The 22,476-nt window shown below is 42.8% G+C and overlaps 1 protein-coding gene across 3 annotated transcripts in view; it reads right to left on the bottom strand.

Annotated features, from left to right (window-relative positions):
* Positions 1 to 22,476, bottom strand: part of LOC124799289 (caspase-8) — a 130,098-nt gene that overhangs the window by 26,026 nt on the left and 81,596 nt on the right. For all 3 annotated transcript variants that reach the window (XM_047262873.1, XM_047262887.1, XM_047262880.1), the window contains exon 6: positions 19,411 to 19,623. In XM_047262873.1, the coding sequence (XP_047118829.1) occupies positions 19,411 to 19,623 (213 nt within the window). The remainder of the gene's footprint in view (positions 1 to 19,410; positions 19,624 to 22,476) is intronic.

The following is a 22,476-nucleotide window of genomic DNA, read 5'->3' as shown; positions in this document are numbered from 1 at the left end:
TGCTTGGCAGCAGCTCAGGCAAAGTCTGCGACCATGTTAAAAGAAGACATCATCCAACCATGAAGTGGTCCATGGTCTTTCCACTGACCCTGGTTCCCAAGAAGAGTGGATCATGGTGTCCATGTGATGATTACAGAGCACTTAATGCAAGAATTGTACCAGACATTACCCAGTTCCATTGCTACAGGATTATAATTATGCTTTACACGGTGCAACAATTTTTAATGTGCTGGACTACTCCAAGGCTTATATTCAAATACCACAGCCAGAAGATACCGGCAACCATTATACCATTCAGGTTGTTCGAGTGCATGTTTATAACCTATGGTTAATGCAACGCAGCCCAAACATTGCAACGATTTATAGAATCTGTACTACAGAGCCTGCCCTTCTGCTTTGGTCACCTTGATATCTCTAACTTTTCGAACAGTGAAGAAGAACACCAACATCTCTGAGAGGTATTCAAACAATTGGAACAGTACAGTGTCAATTTGAACACAACCAAATGCATATTACAGTGACCTGAATTTAATTTTTTTCTGCAGGCTGCCCTACCAACAACATTGAAACTACACTCCTGGAAATGGAAAAAAGAACACATTGACACCGGTGTGTCAGACCCACCATACTTGCTCCGGACATTGCGAGAGGGCTGTACAAGCAATGATCACATGCACGGCACAGCGGACACACCAGGAACCGCGGTGTTGGCCGTCGAATGGCGCTAGCTGCGCAGCATTTGTGCACCGCCGCCGTCAGTGTCAGCCAGTTTGTCGTGGCATATGGAGCTCCATCGCAATCTTTAACACTGGTAGCATGCCGCGACAGTGTGGACGTGAACCGTATGTGCAGTTGACGGACTTTGAGCGAGGGCGTATAGTGGGCATGCGGGAGGCCGGGTGGACGTACCGCCGAATTGCTCAACACGTGGGGCGTGAGGTCTCCACAGTACATCGATGTTGTCGCCAGTGGTCGGCGGAAGGTGCACGTGCCCATCGACCTGGGACCGGACCGCAGCGACGCACGGATGCACGCCAAGAACGTAGGATCCTACGCAGTGCCGTAGGGGACCGCACCGCCACTTCCCAGCAAATTAAGGACACTGTTGCTCCTGGGGTATCGGCGAGGACCATTCGCAACCGTCTCCATGAAGCTGGGCTACGGTCCCGCACACCGTTAGGCCGTCTTCCGCTCACGCCCCAACATCGTGCAGCCCGCCTCCAGTGGTGTCGCGACAGGCGTGAATGGAGGGACGAATGGAGACGTGTCGTCTTCAGCGATGAGAGTCGCTTCTGCCTTGGTGCCAATGATGGTCGTATGCGTGTTTGGCGCCGTGCAGGTGAGCGCCACAATCAGGACTGCATACGACCGAGGCACACAGGGCCAACACCCGGCATCATGGTGTGGGGAGCGATCTCCTACATTGGCCGTACACCACTGGTGATCGTCGAGGGGACACTGAATAGTGCACAGTACATCCAAACCGTCATCGAACCCATCGTTCTACCATTCCTAGACCGGCAAGGGAACTTGCTGTTCCAACAGGACAATGCACGTCCGCATGTATCCCGTGCCACCCAACGTGCTCTAGAAGGTGTAAGTCAACTACCCTGGCCAGCAAGATCTCCGGATCTGTCCCCCATTGAGCATGTTTGGGACTGGATGAAGCGTCGTCTCACGCGGTCTGCACGTCCAGCACGACGCTGGTCCAACTGAGGCGCCAGGTGGAAATGGCATGGCAAGCCGTTCCACAGGACTACATCCAGCATCTCTACGATCGTCTCCATGGGAGAATAGCAGCCTGCATTGCTGCGACAGGAGGATATACACTGTACTAGTGCCGACATTGTGCATGCTCTGTTGCCTGTGTCTATGTGCCTGTGGTTCTGTCAGTGTGATCATGTGATGTATCTGACCCCAGGAATGTGTCAATAAAGTTTCCCCTTCCTGGGACAATGAATTCACGGTGTTCTTATTTCAATTTCCAGGAGTGTATTCTGCAAATACAGAAAACAAGCACAGTCAAGGAGCTATGTCAGTTCCTCAGGATGCTAATTTTTTTTTACTGTCGGCAACTACTGTGGGCAGTACAGCTAAAAGAACAACTGCAGCAGTTTCTTGCCCTAAGATTAAAGAAAAACTCTTCTGTGCGTTGGACTGAGGCGATGAGCTCTGCCTTTGATGCTCCTAACTAAAGTATGGCAAGCACTGTACTTCTGGTGCATCCTAAGCTTGATGCACCCTTGGCAATGGTGGTTGATGCAAGTTTAACGGCTATAGGTGCCGTATTACAACAATGGACAGAGGGCTCATTGCTACTGCTAGCCTTTTATTCTCAAACTGTCACTGTCACAACAGAAGTGCTCACTGGGTACGAAGCAATCACACACCTATAGCAACACCATAAACAGTTAACATATACATTTTCAAGCAGAACAGCAACAACTGTTCACTGCAATTATATCAGGAATTTATCGCACAGTTTACCACCAACATCAGGCCCGTCTCTGGTACGGGCAACATGGTAGCCAACTGGCTTCCGCGAATGAACAGTGTGTTGAAGCCCATGGACCAACACACTCACCCAGGTGCAACAGACTAACCAAAAACCAACAGACTAAGCAAGAACTTCACACTTTCCTGAACGATGCCAACTAACCAAGAACCAACAGACTAAGCAAGAACTTCACACTTTCCTGAACGATGCCAACTTGGCATTACAGCTAAAACTTGTTAATGTCTCTGGCACATTTGTTAAAATATTTGTGACATTTCACAACTAAGAACCAACCATTCCTGACGGCTCAATTTCACATGCAAGCCTTCAATAATGTGCCATCCCAGAGCCCGTCCAATGTGCTGTCTGATGTTTAAGCACTCTCTCTTGCCAGAAATTGAGAAGGACTGCCACGAGTGGATGTGCATGTTTATGCTATGCCAGCACAGCAAAGTGTCTCCCCATGTACACGGACCAGTGGGACAATTCCCCAACATCACCTTACATTTTGTACAAGTAAATCTGAATGTCATGGGTCCACTACCTCAGTCACATGATCAGCAATACTTACTGACTATCTTACATCGTTTCACTCTATGGCCAGAGGCAGTAACATTGGACAACACCCTTGCAGAAACACCAGCCTCCACCTCCATGTCCACATGTCTATCAAAATTTGGTTGCCCACTGCACATACCAGGTCACAACAGGCAATACGAATCGGAGCTATTCGCCAAGCGTAAAAGTTTCTGCAGGTACTTCCATCATAAAGCCATAAGTTACCACCAACCAAGCAAGGATTTGTTCACTCAAAGCTGCTCTCAAACGCCATGAATTGACTTGGACGATTGCTCTACTGATTGTATTACTTGTACCACAAAATACTTATGAACCAGACACAGACGCTTCATCCGTTGAACTGGTTTTCAGCGAAGCAATATCTTCCTGGCGAATTTGTCGACGTCCATTTCTGCAATACATCACGCACGATCAGACAGACTTTCTGCAGCACTTGGACAAGCATATTGCTTGTTTTCATCCGCATCAATGTTCCAGACTGGCATCACTCTTTTGCATGTATCACGACTTGGCCAGTTGTTCACACATTATGCTGTGCTGTACATGGGCACACACCATGTGTTACAAAGCTGTGAACTGATGTTAAGATACTGCCGTCAACGGCAAGTTCACAACTGTCTCCACTGACTGCATCAAACTGGTGTACATCTTTAAAGGCACATCACCAGCAAAATTTTCACTCTGGATGGAATGGTCACTTCCCTGCACATTTCAAAGATGATGCTCCCCTTCCACCATGGCGGCTGATGTAGCAGTAAGTCACCACCATCTGCCGTCACCTGCTGTGTGTTGTCATGTCCAACAAGTGGAATTGCATGCACCACCACAGATAATGTTTGAGTGACAATGCTCTGCATTCCTTGCTTTCCACTTACTCTCAGGGAGACTATACATACAATGTGACTGGATAAAAAATCTAATCATCAAGCGGCAGCAGGAGAAAACACACACACACACACACACACACACACACACACACACAGGGTGTATGTAAAGTCCAGGAACACTTTCAATTATTTATTGCACAAGAACCAAACATTGTACAGATATCATACCTATGTCATTTTGAAGAGAAACCCTGAAAGTTTTTTTCATGTATAATTCCACAGTGTAGTTTGGTAATATGCCGATAGTCAGCGCTAGTAGCAAACGTGGCGAGTTGGATCGGCCACGGAAGCGACTGCCACAGTTGACCATGCCATGCTGGGATGGATGTGGCAAGAATTCAATGGCCAACCGAGGTGAAGTTCATTTTTGCAAATGGTAACCCCTATTATTTATTCCATATTCGTATTCTATGTGAAAAAACCACATTAATTTTAGGGAACATTTTTTTCGAAAAACCGACTGTTTTACCAGTAGACCAAGAATGAAGCAATTCTGCCCAATGCTGGCAACGAGATCACCGAACGCAGAGATGGTGGTCAATCAATGTCTGGGTGGGCATAGTTTGTGATTACGTGATAGGTCCTGTTTTTTATGGTGAAACGTTGAATGGCTTGCGCTATCTTCATATTCTCCAGAATCTGGTGCTTCATTTACTAGAAAATATCCTCCTAGACATACGAGCATGTATGTGGTTTCAACATGACGGCGCCCCTTCACATGAGGCCTTACCTGTCAGAAGGTACCTTAATGCAACTTACCCAAGTCCATGGACTGGTGTTGGTAGTGCAATTCCTGAATTCCCGCCAAGATCACAGACTTAACACCACTGGACAACTACTAATGGGGAGCTGTGAAGCAGAAGGTGTGCTCAACTCCCACTGACGATGCCAGAGGATATGAGAGAAAGGACTGTAGTGGCTTTCCAAGCAATCACCCACCAGACATAGAACGATGACGAGACCAGTTTCCAACAGTGTGCAAATGTGCATTAGCAAAATGGGCAGTTGATCCTGTATATGAGATCTTAAGTCCACTGCGCAACCTCCACGTGGTTCACATTGGTTTCCGCTAATGCCAACAGTATTTGCTTTCCGGTTAATCACTACTGAAGAATTTCAAGGTCATTTCAAGTTCACAAAAACAGTGGACAGAGTTCAGAAATCAGATAAGATTTTCACTGAAAATTTTTCCCACTCTTGCTTCATTCTCGAGACACTGGTAACCCGGGAAAGTTACAATGAAGTACCCCTGGTGACAAACAATTAGTTTTTCGAAAAAAATGTACCTTACAAACAATGCATTTTTTTCATGTAGAATACGAATATGGAATAAAAAATAGGGTTACCATTTGTAAAAATGGACTTGACCTTGAAAACAGGGTTCAAGGTCATTTTGAGGTAACCACTCCATGATCCCATGATCCCCGTAAACATTACAACTTTTATTAGATACTTTTTCAGAATTGTGCCGCTCCAGAGATATCGGCCAGTATAGATTAAAATGGGACACCCTGTATACAGGTATTGAAATTTGGAAGCTTTCAGAGCAAGCTGCTGCTCCTCCTCCTGACAGAAGGATTGAAGGGGAAGGAAGACAGGTGAAGGAAAAAAAAAACTGGTGAGGTTTAGGAAATGGGGAGAGTTCAGGAAAGTCACTCAGAACCACTGTGTCAGAGGAGACTTGCTGGACGGGATGAGAAGGAAAGACTGAGTGTTGGGCACTGTGCAATTTGAAAACCTAAGAGCATAAAGGTGGAAGACTAGGTAATATGCAAGACAGTGATTACTAACAAAACATTGTGCACGAGTTAATAAGAGCTGAAAGCTAAGTGCATTGTATTTGTTAGAGGTAGGACAAAATAGACAGGTCAGCAAATAAAAGACACAGAATACTAAAAGGTAGTGAAGAACGGAATAGTTACTGAGAAGGAATGCTGAGATGGAAGAAATTAACGTAAATTAAGGCCAGGTGGATGGCAAGAACCAAGGACATGTTGTAACACCAGTTCCAACTGCGGAGTTCTGAGGAACCGTTGTCCGAGAGAAGAAGACAGATGGCGAAGTCCACTGGGCAACCTCCATTTAGGTCATGACTGTTCAGTTGTTGAGCATGCTCTGCAACATGATTCTGTTTATTGTTAGTATAAACCCCCCTGCCTACGCCCATTCATCGTAACTGACAACTTGAGGACAGTCATGCTGTGAAAGACCCAACAGTGTTTATTTAACAGCTGCTACACAACATGCATGTCATTTCACAGGTGGCTTGTTTTGCCAGTTACAGGGACGATATAGGTGATGGTAGGAGGGTACATAGATAAGTCTGAACAAAGATGTTTGCCTCAAATGCTAAAGCTGTATGGGTGGGAACTTTTAACATGGAAAGGAGGCAACTGCAAAAACGTAAGTACTGTTGTTTGGTACATCTACATCTACATTCTACATTTATACTCTGCAAGCCACCCAATGGTGTGTGGCGGAGGGTACTTAACATGCCACTGTCATTACCTCCCTTTCCTGTTCCAGGCGCGTATGGTTTGCGAGAAAAACGACTGCCAAAAAGCCTCCGTGCGCGCTCGAATCTCTCTAATTTTACATTCGTGATCTCCTCAGGAGGTAGAAGTAGGGGGAAGAAATATATTCGATACCTCATCCAGAAACGCACCCTCTCGAAACCTGGACAGCAAGCTACACTGGGATGCAGAGCACCTCTCTCGCAGAGTCTGCCACTTGAGTTTGCTAAACATCTCTGTAACGCTATCACGCTTACCAAATAACCCTGTGACGAAATGCGCCGCTCTTCTTTGGATCTTCTCTATCTCCTCTGTCAACTCGACCTAGTACGGATCCCACACTGATGAGCGATACTCAAGTATAGGTCGAACGAGTGTTTTGTAAGCCACCTCCTTTGTTGATGGGACTACATTTTCTAAGGACTCTCCCAATGAATCTCAACCTGGCACCTGCCTTACTAACAATTTTATATGATCATTCCAGTTCAAATCGTTCCGTACACATACTCCCAGATATTTTATAGAAGTAACTGCTACCAGTGTTTGCTCTGCTATCATATAATCATACAATAAAGGATCTTCCTTTCTATGTATTCGCAATACATTACATTTGTCTACGTTAAGGGTCAGTTGCCACTCCCTGCACCAAGTGCCTATCCGCTGTAGATCTTCCTACATTTCGCTGCAATTTTCTAATGCTGCAACTTCTCTGTATACTACAGCATCATCGGCAAAAAGCTGCATGGAACTTCCGACACTATCTACTAGGTCATTTATATATATTGTGAAAAATCATGATCCCATAACACTCCCCTGTGGCACACCAGAGGTTAGTTTAACGTCTTTAGACGTCTCTCCATTGAGAACAACATGCTGTGTTCTGTTTGCTAAAAACTCTTCAATCCAGCCACACAGCTGGTCTGATATTCCGTAGGCTCTTACTTTGTTTATCAGGCGACAGTGCGGAACTGTATCGAACGCCTTCCGGAAGCCAAGGAAAATGGCATCTACCTGGGAGCCTGTATCTAATATTTTCTGGGTCTCATGAACAAATAAAGCGAGTTGGGTCTCACACGGTTACTGTTTCCAGAATCCATGTTGATTCCTACAAAGTAGATTCTGGGTTTCCAGAAATGACACGATATGTGAGCAAAAAACATGTTCTAAAATTCTACAACAGATTGATGTCTGAGATATAGGCCTATAGTTTAGCGCATCTGCTCGGCGACCCTTCTTGAAGACTGGGACTACCTGTGCTCTTTTGCAATCATTTGGAACCTTCAGTTCCTCTAGAGACTTGCGATACAGGGCTGTTAGAAGGGCAAGTTCTTTCGCGTACTCTGTGTAGAATCGAACTGGTATCCCGTCACGTCCAGATGACTTTCCTCTGTTGAGTGATTTCAGTTGCGTTTCTATTCCTTGGACACTTATTTCAATGTCCGGTTTAATGTGAACAGAAGTGTGTAGCTGACCCTTGGTGAGAACAAGGTCAGCAGCAAGGGAAGTGGCATGGGATTTGGAACAGATCACTGAGAAATATACTTGGGAGAATGTACATAGTTACACATAGCTTGACTACCAACTCATTGTTCTGTTTCAGCCTTTTAAGAGACAATTTTACACTCAAGTAAAATGTATCCGAACAGTTCATAAGCAAGTTGAGTTCTGATAAATAAAGTTATTATTCTATGTAATTTGGAGAGTGGATTATTTACACACTAGCTGGCTTGGAAGATGCACGTCTAATAATTCTAACAGTCCTAATCACAGCTGCACTGACAACACTATCAATTATACTATAGTTCCAGCACAACAGCAGTACTTTATGTGGCATACAATTTCTACAAATGGCTAAGGGCTGTAACCACAGCTGTCATTATCTGATATTTAATTATAGCAAATCACACCAAAAATGATGCACTTTTGATAAATAATCACTGCACTGTACATTTGAAATAGCATACTGTCATAGCATAGACAAATTTAATTTCCTGTCACTTTTTTTGCAACAAACCATACCATAAATGATGTGTGTGGGAGATTTTCACTGTGCAGGTCCATTGAATCAGCTCATTTTCATAATACCTATGTCAAAATACAAAAACCACCAAATACAAAGTTCATTTCCACATAACTTAATCCTATATGGTTTTTCCCAAGTCCTGCTAATGATGTAAAACATATGTAGCACCTCACTGGCTACATTTCTCTCCATGAAGCAAAAATCTAACTTGGCAGATACTACTTTTCTAAATTCGCAATGTAGTGGAATGTGAAATTTCTCAGCGTGACATCACAAAACTCTACTAGCTCCTCATTCAGAAATGCTTTCACATACTATGGAAAGATGCTTTTGCACTGCTGCCGCAACCACATGTTTGGTGGATTAACTTTGATGGGAAACTTTACTACCCATCTTGCAATCCAGAACTTATCACTTAATGATTTTCTTTTTTTTATGAAGCTTTCCTGGGTGGTAGTTAATGTTTTTCAAGTGATGCCAATGTTCAAGATGCAGTGAAAACACAGGAACTCTACAGTTCATGGAAAGATCTCTCAAATTTATAAATAAATTAGGTATTGCATGGATAAATAACGCAAGCTTCAGTTTTGTACAGGACATGCTTTCTGTTAGTGAAATATTTGGCGTTTCAAATAAATTTAACCAATTTCACACATCTTTCATATATCTTCTACATGCATTAAGGTAGAACCTTAGACAGAATTAAGTTACACATGAAAACTAAGATTTACTCTGGCACAAGTTGTAAGTTGTCAGTTGATTTGGTTGCCATTAAGGGTCTCCATGGTGCAGCGAGTTCAATCACTATCTCATTCATTCTTAACCCTGTATCTATCATATTGAGATGGCAGTAGACAGCAATTTTGTTTTGTCAGTTTCAGTAAGCACAATTCATAACCACACAGCACATAAGTTTGCTTTGCGGAAGTTTGTGAAACACTATGCTTGCAGTATTGCATTGAGTATACAATCATCAACTAAACACTAGTTTGACCACGGGCCTGGCACAACAGCTTATATAAGGCTGTTTAGCACACAGCGCAGCACTTCTTGTGCCCTCTATGCCAATGTGCAATGACCTCTTTAGACCAACAGAGGAGGCATGCACACACGTCAGCAGTGATAGACTGCTGGTATCCACTTAGGGAACCAGTCAAACCCTCGATCCCAGACTGAGCCTAGTCAAAATAGCTGCGAGGCGATCATTTGTGGGTGGCCGAGCTCTTCCCCTAGCAGACGAGCAATGTACGAGGCTGGCAGCTGCAAATCAGCTCCAACTGGTTACAGTCACGAACAGGACTCCGCCTATGTGAATTCAAGTTTTGAATGTACAGACAAACTGCACCATCTCACTGTTGAACTGGGGATGAAAGGGAGAGACCGTAACATGCCAGATACGACTCTGTACAAAAAGCTTCAAAATCTTAAGAGATAAACTGTGGCCTATTAACAATCACAAACATATGCGGCCATCACTAAGCAAAAAATCTTTGAGAGGGCTGTAGGTGTAGCTCCCATGGATGTGAACAAGTAATGAACCACATAAGGAAATTTTGAGAAAGCATCAACTCCAGAAGCCAAAAGGAGTTAAAGAATGGACCCACAAAATCAGCAAGAATATGCTCCCAAGAACAGTGGGGGACAGGCCGTGGAGAAAGAGAGGCCCGTGGGTCGCTTGATGGGTGGCGCACTGTGGGCAGGCTGCCAACTCATGATCTCATTGTCAATACCCAGCCAAAACATGTGGCTGCGGGCCAGCAATTTTGTACAAGAAATACGCCACTGGTCCATGTGGAGAACAAGCATAAAATCTCACCATAATGAGGGTAGGATCACAACCCTGGGTGCCAACTCTTCAGTAGCTGACAGTAAAACATCATCAAGTAATGATAGGCATGCAAGGGATCCGACACTTGGCCTGGTGGTTTATCCAAGACCTCTAGAACTCAAAGAGCTGATTTTTAAATGAGAGTCAAATGCTTTGTGATTTAAGAAAGTCATTGTACATTCTTGCACATAGTTCAGCTTGCATTAAAGGAAATTTACTTTGAAAGTAACGCTTTTCAAACAACCATTCGCAATATTTTCCCGCAACCTGTTAGAAATAGGTTCGTCTCAGCAGTTGCCAGAGAGCACAAGATAACAGGTGTCTCTGGGCTTGCACAGCTACGATGACAAAAAAAGCCCGTATGTTTGTATGTGTAAAACATTAAAAGACCTTACATTATGTCATAAAAGAAGCAAGACATTAGAGGATACCCCAAGAGCATCGGAGTTTCGTGAACCTTATTAAAATGCGTAATTCGGCTTAAAGTGCAGATTCGTATGTCCAGATTCGGATGTAAATTTTCTTGGAGTACCAGCACTGTATTCTCATGTTTGGTTCTTTATTGTGGCATAATGCCATACGTGCTAGAAGATGAAAACCTGCACATCAATTACTTCATTTCAAATAAATTGACTGCCTTAGCAGAAAAGATTAATGAAAGCCAAATGTCTTTAGCAAACTGACAAAATAACTTCATTGTTCCGCAAGGCGATTAATGCTTGACTGTCAGAAAGATGGAAATAAAATAAAATCTGAAACTAATAACATACTTTAGCCTTCCGTAGTTATGTGAATGTATATTCACTTGGTAGCTCTCGGCCACAGAAATCAGTTTTGTTTTCATTTGACGCGAGAGCAATAAACAAAGAGGAAACAGCAAAATCACTAAATGTACACAAGGGGCACTTGGAGACTATCCACCTCCCAACTACAACTCAGATTGCTCTGTGCATAAGCCCCGGATCAATTATATTTCCAAATCGTGGCAATACTAGATAGAAGTGTCTGCAAATGTAATACAACTCTAAACTTTTCAAGTGACAAATTTTGGGAAAAACCTCATCTTATAATTGGATAAATACAGTATGTAGAAGATACATTAAGGCACCGCAACACTGCACTCCAACTATCACGAGACTGAATGCAGCCTGGTGGGTGACAAACTGACTGAAGTATGTAAGAGGAGTAGAGATGAATCTGGAATTATTCTGGCAATGATTAGGGCCGCAAATGAGAAAGTCCACTGAAATAAGCAACTTTGTGAAAGGACTGATTGTCACGTCTTAACACCTCTGTACGAGCATCTCCAAAAATGGCAAAGCTGGTCAGCTGATTACATGTTACTGTCATGAAAATCCATGGAAAGTGGTTGAAGGATAGTAAATCCACAAGCAGGCAACAAAGAGTTGGATATCCACACTTCATCACAGATTGTAGAGGTTATTTGTCCATTCTAAAGCAGAATAGGTGGGAACCTGTAGTAGAAATGATGACAGTACAATGCTGGTATGGCAGTGTCCACTGCTCAAGGGACACAGCTGAACTTGGAGTTCAGCAGCAAATAACCCCTGTGTGCTCCATTTGACCCGCCGGGTTTTGGGTACACTTTCTTTGGAGCGAACAGTTGCTGGAAACATTCAACTTAGCACAGGCTGGTGGGTGCAGTATTATGCTATAGGGAATATTTATCTGGGTTTCCATATGATTGGAGATAGTAACCGAAGACAACAACTGCTGCTGCTGACTATGCGAACATTATTATAGACCACCTGCATCCCTTCATTCGTCTATTTGATGGGGCTGACCAGCAAGTTTGACTCTCAATGATTTTTTTTTTCCTAGAGGGGTGAGGGTGGGAGTGACTGGTGGGGTGTACGTGCTATCCCTGCGACAACTTGGGACATCCTTGTCTGCTAGAATCCAAAACAGAAAGAAGCTGATGCAATGGTGTAAACAAAAAGCTCTACAAGCTGAATCTGAATGGTCTATAACAGAAAATCAGTGCTTGTTATATAACTAAGCAGGGAGACTGCAAAGCAGGGAGACTGCAAAGCAGGGAGACTGCAAAGCAGGGAGACTGCAAAGCAGGGAGACTGCAAAGCAGGGAGACTGCAAAGCAGGGAGACTGCAAAGCAGGGAGACTGCAAAGCAGGGAGACTGCAAAGCAGGGAGACTGCAAAGCAGGGAGACTGCAAAGCAGGGAGACTGCAAAGCAGGGAGACTGCAAAGCAGGGAGACTGCAAAGCAGGGAGACTGCAAAGCAGGGAGACTGCAAAGCAGGGAGACTGCAAAGCAGGGAGACTGCAAAGCAGGGAGACTGCAAAGCAGGGAGACTGCAAAGCAGGGAGACTGCAAAGCAGGGAGACTGCAAAGCATTAGGCAGTGGGAGAAAACATTTTGGGATCTGTAGCAAACAGACTATAAGATCCTTTGGAAACAGCATCAGATAAACAATTTTTAATATACTGGTCAGACCGGACACTCAACCAATGCTGGATGATGCATGAGACATACAGGACACTTGCCACCACCCCAACAAGGAAGAGCCAGTGCCATTGCTACTTGGCACCTGGCCACAAGGGCCTGCCTGAATCGTGGAACCAGAGGCCATGAAACACGTGACACCACACCCTCTCCCCCTTCTCCTTCCCAGCAGTAATTGCTCTACCATGTGGCCAGACAGTGACCAGGTCAACATGGGCACTGCTGTGGCTCCTGATACAATAAGAGCCAGCAATTGGGAATGCTATCTGCAAACTCTCGTGCACTGCTTGGGTTGTCCCACAAAACTTTAACACCATCACTGCCTAGTAACAGCATGCATTTAGGCATTGTCACAACCCATACGACAATTCCCTTTATCTCTGAACAACAATTAATAAAAACCATGGTAATGAACCTGAGGCACTCATCAATACAACTCGCATGTTACTGTTTTCTCACTTATAACAGCAATAGTGTTGTTGTTGTTGTTGTTGTGGTCTTCAGTCCTGAGACTGGTTTGATGCAGCTCTCCATGCTACTCTATCCCGTGCAAGGTTCTTCATCTCTCAGTACCTACTGCAACCTACATCCTTCTTAGTGTATTCATCCCTTGGCACAATTTTTACCCTCCACGCTGCCCTCCAATACTAAATTGGTGATCCCTTGATGCCTCAGAACATGTCCTACCAACCGATCCCTTCTTCTGGTCAAGTTGTGCCACAAACTTCTCTTCTCCCCAATCCTATTCAATACTTCCTCATTAGTTATGTGATTTCCCATCTAATCTTCAGCATTCTTCTGTAGCACCACATTTCGAATCTCTTCTTGTCCAAACTATTTATCGTCCATGTTTCACTTCCATACATGGCTACACTCCATACAAATATTTTCAGAAAAGACTTCCTGACACTTAAATCTATACTCGATGTTAACAAATTTCTCTTCTTCAGAAACGCTTTCCTTGCCACTGCCAGTCTACATTTTATATCCTCTCTACTTCGACCATCATCAGTTATTTTGCTCCCCAAATAGCGAAACTCCTTTACTACTTTAAGTGTCTCATTTCCTAATCTAATTCCCTCAGCATCACCCTACTTAATTAGACTACATTCCATTATCCTTGTTTTGCTTTTGTTGATGTTCATCTCATATACTCCTCTCAAGACACTGTCCATTCCATTCAACTGCTCTTCCAAGTCCTTTGCTGTCTCTGACAGAATTACAATGTCATCGGCGAACCTCAAAGTTTTTATTTCTTCTCCATGGATTTTAATACCTACTCCGAATTTTTCTTTTGTTTCCTCTACTGCTTGCTCAATATACAGATTGAATAACATCGGGGAGAGGCTACAACCCTGTCTTACTCCCTTCCCAACCACTGCTTCCCTTTCATGCCCCTCGACTCTTATAACTGCTATCTGGTTTCTGTACGAATTGTAAATAGCCTTTCTCTCCCTCTATTTTACCCCTGCCACCTTTAGAATTTGAAAGAGAGTATTCCAGTCAACATTGTCAAAAGCTTTCTCTAAGTCTACAAATGCTAGAAACGTAGGTTTGCCTTTGCTTAATCTTTCTTCTAAGATAAGTCGTAAGGTCAGCACTGCCTCACGTGTTCCAGTATTTCTACGAAATCCAAACTGATCTTCCCCGAGGTCGGCTTCTACTAGTTCTTCCATTCATCTGTAAAGAATTTGTGTTAGTATTTTGCAGCTGTGGCTTATTAAACTGATTGTTCGGTAATTTTCACATCTGTCAACACCCGCTTTCTTTGGGATTGGAATTATTATATTCTTCTTGAAGTCTTGCTCACCAGATGGTAGGGTTTTGTCAGGACTGGCTCTCCCAAGGCCGTCAGTAGTTCCAATGGAATGTTGTCTACTCCGGGGGCCTTGTTTCGACTTCAGTGCTCTCTCAAACTCTTCACGCAGTATCGTCTCTCCCATTTCATCTTCATCTACATCCTTTTCCATTTCCATAATATTGTCCTCAAGTACATCGCCTTTGTATAGATCCTCTATATACTCCTTCCACCTTTCTGCTTTCCCTTCTTTGCTTAGAACTGGGTTTCCATCTGAGCTCTTGATGTTCATACAAGTGGTTCTCTTGTCTCCAAAGGTCTCTTTAATTTTTGTGTAGGCAGTATCTATCTTACCCCTAGTGAGATAAGCCTCTACATCCTTACATTTGTCCTCTAGCCATCCCTGCTTAGCCATTTTGCACTTCCTGTCGATCTCATTTTTAGACGTTTGTATTCCTTTTTGCATGCTTCATTTATTGCATTTTTATATGTTCTCCTTTCATCAATTAAATTCAATATTTCTTGTGTTACCCAAGGATATCTACTAGCCCTCGTCTTTTTACCTACTTGATCCTCTGCTGCCTTCACTACTTCATCCCTCAAAGCTACCCATTCTTCTTCTACTGTATTTCTTTCCCCCATTGCTGTCAATTGTTCCCTTATGCTCTCCCTGAAACTCTGTACAACCTCTGGTTTAGTCAGTTTATCCAGGTCCCTTCTCCTTAAATTCCCACCTTTTTGCAGTTTCTTCAGTTTTAATCTACAGTTCATAACCAATAGATTGTGGTCAGAGTCCACATCTGCCCCTGGAAATGTCTTACAATTTAAAACCTGGTTCCTAAATCTCTGTCTTACCATTATATAATCTATCTGATACCTTTTAGTATCTCCAGGATTCTTCCATGTATACAACCTTCTTTCATGATTCTTAAACCAAGTGTTAGCTATGATTAAGTTGTGCTCTGTGCAAAGTTCTACCAGGCGGCTTCCTCTTTCATTTCTTAGCCCCAATCCATATCCACCTACTACGTTTCCTTCTCTCCCTTTTCCTACACTCAAATTCCAGTCACCCATGACTATTAAATTTTCATCTCCCTTCACTATCTGAATAATTTCTTTTATTTCATCATACATTTCTTCAATTTCTTCGTCATCTGCAGAGATAGTTGGCATATAAACTTGTACTACTGTAGTAGGTGTGGGCTTCGTATCTATCTTGGCCACAATAATGCGTTCACTATGCTGTTTGTAGTAGCTTACCCGCATTCCTATTTTCCTATTCATTATTAAACCTAATCCTGCATTACCCCTATTTGATTTTGTGTTTATAACCCTGTAGTCACCTGACCAGAAGTCTTGTTCCTCCTGCCACCGAACTTCACTAATTCCCACTATATCTAACTTTAACCTATCCATTTCCCTTTTTTAATTTTCTAACCTACCTGCCCGATTAAGGGATCTGACATTCCACGCTCCGATCCGTAGAACGCCAGTTTTCTTTCTCCTGATAACGACATCCTCTTGAGTAGTCCCCGCCCAGAGATCCGAATGGGGGACTATTTTACCTCCGGAATATTTTACCCAAGAGGACGCCATCATCATTTAATCATTCAGTAAAGCTGCATGCCCTCGGGAAAAATTACGGCCATAGTTTCCCCTTGCTTTCAGCCGTTCGCAGTACCAGCACAGCAAGGCCGTTTTGGTTATTATTACAAGGCCAGATCAGCCAATCATCCAGACTGTTGCCCTTGCAACTACTGAAAAGGCTGCTGTCCCTCTTCAGGAACCACACCTTTGTCTGGCCTCTCAACAGATACCCCTCCGTTGTGGTTGTACCTACGGTACGGCTATCTGTATCGCTGAGGCACGCAAGCCTCCCCACCAACAGCAAGGTCCATGGTTCATGGGGGGAACAGCAATAGTACAAAGAGCATTTTATGGTAAGAAATGATTCAGTGCAATCTATTTACTTTCCCCTCAGTTGGCACATCCAATCCTTTTATTTATTATTAAGATGCTGATGCTACACTCAAATGCAATAACATGAACATTAACATTAATAAAATACAGTCAGGAACACTAATAAAATACATCACTATTCAAGTGAAAGGCAATCACCTTCACCAAAAGAAGCTGTTGGGAACCCTGAATTACCAGGGTAAGGTTGAAAGAAATGCCTCCCGCAGATCACAGTATTAAAATCCTAATGGTAAACTGCTCAAGCACTCTCAACAAAGTGTCAGAGTTTGAAGTACTCATGAAAAGCAGTGAAGTTCACATAATACTAGGTACAGAAAGCTGGTTGAGACCTGCTATCAAGCAGTGAGATTTTTCGGGAAAATTTAAGTGTATATTGAAAGGATAGGCAAATGGGAAATGGTGTATTTGTCACAGCAGAAAAAAAGCATCAAAATAGAAATTTAAGCTGCATGCAAGACAATTTGGGCAAGCCTCTACCTGGGGTGGGATAACATTATAATCAGATCCTTCTGTTGCCCACAAGACTCATCTCCTGATGTGATGAAACACTTTAAAGAAAACCTCAGTTCACTTGTACATAATTTCCCCAATCATCAGCGGAGACATTCATCATGAATCAATTAACTGGGAAAATTACAGTTTTGTTAGTGGTGGGCATGAAAGCCACCCTGTAAAACATCACAAAACATCTTGTCCGAAAACTATCTCGAATAGAAAGTTACGGACCCCACCCATAATGGAAATATATTGGATTTAATGGCAACAAATAGACATCAGCTTCAGGTCTCTGAGGATGTCCACATTGAAACTGGTATAGTGACCCTGACACGGGCATGGCAACAATGACTGCCAAAGTACAAAGAACAACTAAAACAAGCAGAAAGATACGTGTGTTCATTAAGCAGATAAAAAATCAGTAGTGTCACATCAGCTCGTGGACGAGTCAGGGATGAAACTGAAGATAGTAAAGCAAAAGCTGAAATGCTTAACTACATTTTCAAATGTTCCTTAACAAAGGAAACCCAGGAGAATCACTCCAATCTAATCCTCATAAAACTGAAAAGATGAATGAAACAAGTATTAGTGTCAGTGGTGTTGAGAAATAGCCGATTTGTTAAAATTGAATAAAGTTCCAGGTCCCAATGGAATCCCTGTCAGATTCAACACAGAATTTGCGGCGGAGTTAGCCCCTCTTCTCACTTTAATCTATTGTAGTAATACCATGCCCAGTTCTTGGAAAAAGGCATAGGTCACACCCGTCTACAAGAAACGTAGTAGAAGTGATCCACAAAACTACTGTCCAGTAGTCTTGACATTGATTTGTTGTAGACTTGTAGAACATGTTCTGAGCTCAAATATAATGAGGTATCTTGAACAGAATGACCTCCTCAATGCCAACCAGCATGGTTTTTGAAAAAGAGGGTGAAACCCAACCCGCACTTTTTTCACATGACATACTGAAAGCCTTGGATAAAGGCAACCAAGTAGACGCAGTGTTTCTTGATTTCCAAAAAGCAAATGACTTTGTACTGCATCCACACTTATTGTCAAAAGTATGATCATAAGGGGGTATCAAGTGAAATTTTTGACTGGATCAAGGACTTTTTGGTAGGGAGGTTGGGATGGAGAGTCATTCATCAGATATAGAAGTACCTTGGGCTGTGTTCCAGGAAATGTGCTGGGACCCTTGCTGTTGATGATGTATATTAATGACCTTGTAGACAATGTCAATATGCTTTTCGCATATGTTGAAGTTATCGATAATGAAGTACTCTCTGAGAGAAGCTGCATAAATATTCAGTCAGATCTTGACGAGATTTTAACATGGTTCAGAAATTGGCAACATGTCTAAAATGTTCATAACTGTAAAACTTTGCACTTCACAAATCTAAAAAAAACTTAGTACCCTACGACTATAATATAAATGAGTTACTGTTGGAATCTTCTGTCTAATACAAATACCTAGACATTACACTTTGTACAGATATGAAATGGAAATATCACATAGGAGCAGTTGTGGGTAAAGTGGGTGGTAGATTTTGGTTTATTGGTAGAATACTAGGAAAGTGCAATCAGTCTATGAAAGAGATTTCTCACAAATCACTCGTGCGAGCCACCCTAGAATAATGCTCAATTGTGTGGGACCCGTACTGGATAGGTCTAACAGGGGATATTGAATGTATACAGAGAAGGGCAGCTCAAATGGTCAAAGGTTTGTTTAATCCATGGAAGTGTGTCACAGAGATACTGAAGGAACTGAAATGGCAGACTCGAGTTTCAAAAACCAGCTTTAAATCATTATTCTAGGGATATGTTACAATCCCCTAAATATCGCTCCAACAGGGATCATGAGGATAAGATTAGAGTAATTACTGCACACAGAAGCATTGAAACAATCATTCTACCCATTCTTCATATGTGAATGGACCAGGAAGAAACCCTAATAACTGGTACAATGGGATGTACCCTCCGATATGCACCTCACTGTGGTATGCAGGGTTTAGACGTAAATGAAGATGTAGAAGCAGCTTGGGAGAAGGTAGCATAACCAAGATAAAATTAAAGTTGTAAATATATTGGACCAAAGAGCTGACTTATGAATATTATCACATATTACCATAGTATGAAGGCAGTGAACAGGCTTACTATCGCAGTTGTGTACCTTCATTGTTTTAGCCCTATTTCTTGCAAGCACAATGGATTCCACACCCTGCAACCCGCACTGTGCATTTTAACTACATTGCAGCAGGCACATTATCAAACCAAATTATAATTTTTATTAGGCACTAGGGTCCTAGTTCGAATAATTAAGTTTGCTTACCGCAGTGACATCATCTGCAATAGCGCTATCTCCAATAAATCTGGATCGAAGGCCCACAAATCTTCTGGTGCATGTCCAGATTCCACTAACTTCCTTTTCAAGTGATTTAAGAGTTGGACTGATTGACTTCCATCAAGTGACTCACACAAAATGTACAGAGCCTTGCGAACAATATGCACATATACTGAAGTTTCATTGTTGTCCGGAAGAAATCTGTAAAAAAAAGTATAATACATATTTTTAAATAAACCCTGGAATAATGGTTATGACAACATAAAATATCTTTTAAATAAATTTGGAAAAAAACAAAAGTAATCAATTACTGGTACTAATATGTCACGCAGCAATTAAATAGCCTTGATAAGGGTGAAAAAAGTTATTTTAAATAATTCTGTAATTATTAAAGTGTTCTGACACACCATTAAATGTTAATTCTATCAGAGAACAGAATCTAATTTTCTTTAAGAGTCCCTTTCCCCTTTCAATCTCTCAGAATATATAGCAGATTCCTGCTTATCAATATTACCAACATTTTTACACCTCTTTCCACATGAACAGACACCACTGTATACATATAAAACATTTTTAGTCCCTTATACTTGCACATGCCTGCCCTAAAATTTAATCCATGAAAATTAGGATTGCACTAATCGTCGTCGTCGTCGTCGGCTGATACTCGTATCTGAGTTTTCATTTCTCTCCTGAGATTTCCTTTGTCACGGTTCGGGCGTGGAAGTGTCGTTGATGGCTTAGCAATCCAATCCTAGCATGGAACAGGCGGCCACAGACATTACAGCTGATGGAAGGTTGAGGACTTGGCTGAGCCTGGAGGAGTTTACGTCTCTGGAGTTTGTCATTCTCCATTCTTCGACGTTCCAGCTCAAAGTTTTGAAGAGCATTTGAGGTAACTGAGCGCCAGCGACTTCGGTCTTCTGCTATTGTGGACCAGTTACTCGGATCGATGTTCAAGTTTTTCAGATTTTTCTTGTACTGATCCTTATAACGTTTGAGAGGGGCACCTCGTGGCCTTTTACCTGTGCTCACTTCGCTGTACAGCATTTGGCGTGGAAGTCTCATTTTTCATCCGCTGGACATGTTCGACCCATCTGAGTTGATGCCCAATGATAAGAGCTTCCATGCTATGCATTTTTGCTTTCTCTAGAACAGCCGTGTTGGATATGAAGTCATCCCATTTCAGGTTCATGATATATCTTAGCTTCTGTTGGTTGAAGCATTCTAGTTTCTTCAGATCGCGGCGATATAACGTCCAGGTTTCGCAACCATATAGCAGGGTGGAAATGACTACAGCTTTGTACACCATCAGTTTGGTGTACAGTGTTAGGTCTTTATTCAGGAAGACATGGTTTGTAAGACGACCAAATGCTACATGTGCAGCACGTAATCTATTCTCCACATCTTTTCCAGATGAGCAGTTGGATGACAGTATGCTTCCCAGGTAGAGGAAATGGTCCACTTGTTCCAAGGGTGTATCATAGATGGATATGCTGAAGTCAGGAACGAAGGAGCCAGGAGTTGGCTGCGCCATCACCTTTGTCTTTGGAATATTGATGGAGAGACCAAATCGTTCGTACGCCCTGCTGAAGGAATCAACTGACAGCTGCAACTCTGCAGGTGAATGAGCTGGAGAGGCATTGTCATCAGCATACTGCAGCTCTGTCACACGAGTGGTACTGGTGAACCTTTTTGAATGGAGTCTGGACTGGTTGAATAATCCTCCATCAAACCTGTACTTTAGTTCTATTCCTGCATTGTTTACGGTTGTCTCGTAAAGCATAGCTGCCAGATACAATGCAAATAATGTTGGTGCAAGAACGCATCCTTGTTTAAGCCCACTTGTTATTGGGAATTCACCAGTCATTTCATTCTGGCAGAGGACCTGTCCAGTCATATCAACGTGGAGAGCTTCAATCAGGTCAACAAAATGTTCAGGGCAGCCGAAGCGTTTTAAGACCATCCACATGGCTTCTCTGGGAACTGTATCAAAGGCCTTTTCTAGATCGTAGAAAACAAGTAGTAAAGGCTTTTGCTGTTCTCTGCACTTCTCCTGTAGTTGTCGTGCACAGAAGATCATATCAATTGTCCCTCTTGAAGGTCGAAAAAACCCGTATTGAGACTCAGGTAGTATAGTCTCTGAAAGTGTCTGGAGGCGATTTAAAAGGATTCTTGCAAAAAATTTTCCAGTGACAGAGAGTAGAGATATTCCCCGGTAGTTACCACAGACGCTTCTGTCGGCCTTTTTGAAGATGGTGACAATTGTGGAGTTCTTCAAGTCAGCTGGTACCTTGCGGGTTTCCCACATTAATATAATAAGTGAGAAGAGTCTAGTTTTTAGAGGCAAGCCGCCACCCTCAATAAGCTCCATCGGGATGCTGTCAGGTCCAGGAGCCTTCCCAGGTTTCACACTCTTGAGTGCCTTGCAAAATTCTTGAAAAGTTGGAGGATCAGCCAGCCAGGGTTTTGGAGGGTGCTGTGGGACATTTTTGAGAAAATCTCCAGTGGCAGTAGAAGGGCTGTTTAACAGTGAGCTGAAGTGCTCTTTCCAACGATTTAAGATGTCCTGACTTTCAGTAAGAATGGTGGAGTTGTCAGCAGCTTTCAGTGCTCCTGATGAGGAGCAGATAGGTCCATACAGCTCTTTAATACCAGTGTAAAAGCCACGCAGGTTCCTTGCATCAGAAAGATTTTGGAGTTCTGTGGCTTTCTGTTGCCACCATTTGTTCTTGATTACTCGTATTTCACTTTGACATTTCTGCTTGAGTTCTTGAAAGTGTGCTTTCTTTTCTGCGCAGGATGGATCTTGAGCAAGGGATAGGTAAGCATCCCGCTTTGCATTGATGATGGCTTGGATTTCTCCGTGGTTGTCATCAAACCAGTCACTTCTTTTCCGTGCACTACAACCAACAACATTCTCAGCAGTTTCTTTGATGATATTCTTTAATGTGGTCCATTCTTGTTTGACGTCATCTGTGGTTGCTGGAGCTTTGTTAAGTTGTTCAGACAGTATGTCTTGGAAGTGTGAGAGAACGTTTTTGTTGTTCAGGTTGC

This window comes from Schistocerca piceifrons, chromosome 1 (assembly GCF_021461385.2).
Source record: "Schistocerca piceifrons isolate TAMUIC-IGC-003096 chromosome 1, iqSchPice1.1, whole genome shotgun sequence".
Classification (NCBI taxonomy): Eukaryota; Metazoa; Arthropoda; class Insecta; order Orthoptera; family Acrididae; genus Schistocerca; species Schistocerca piceifrons.
Note: the sequence above shows the minus strand (reverse complement) of the source record. Positions and strands in the feature narration are given on the sequence as shown.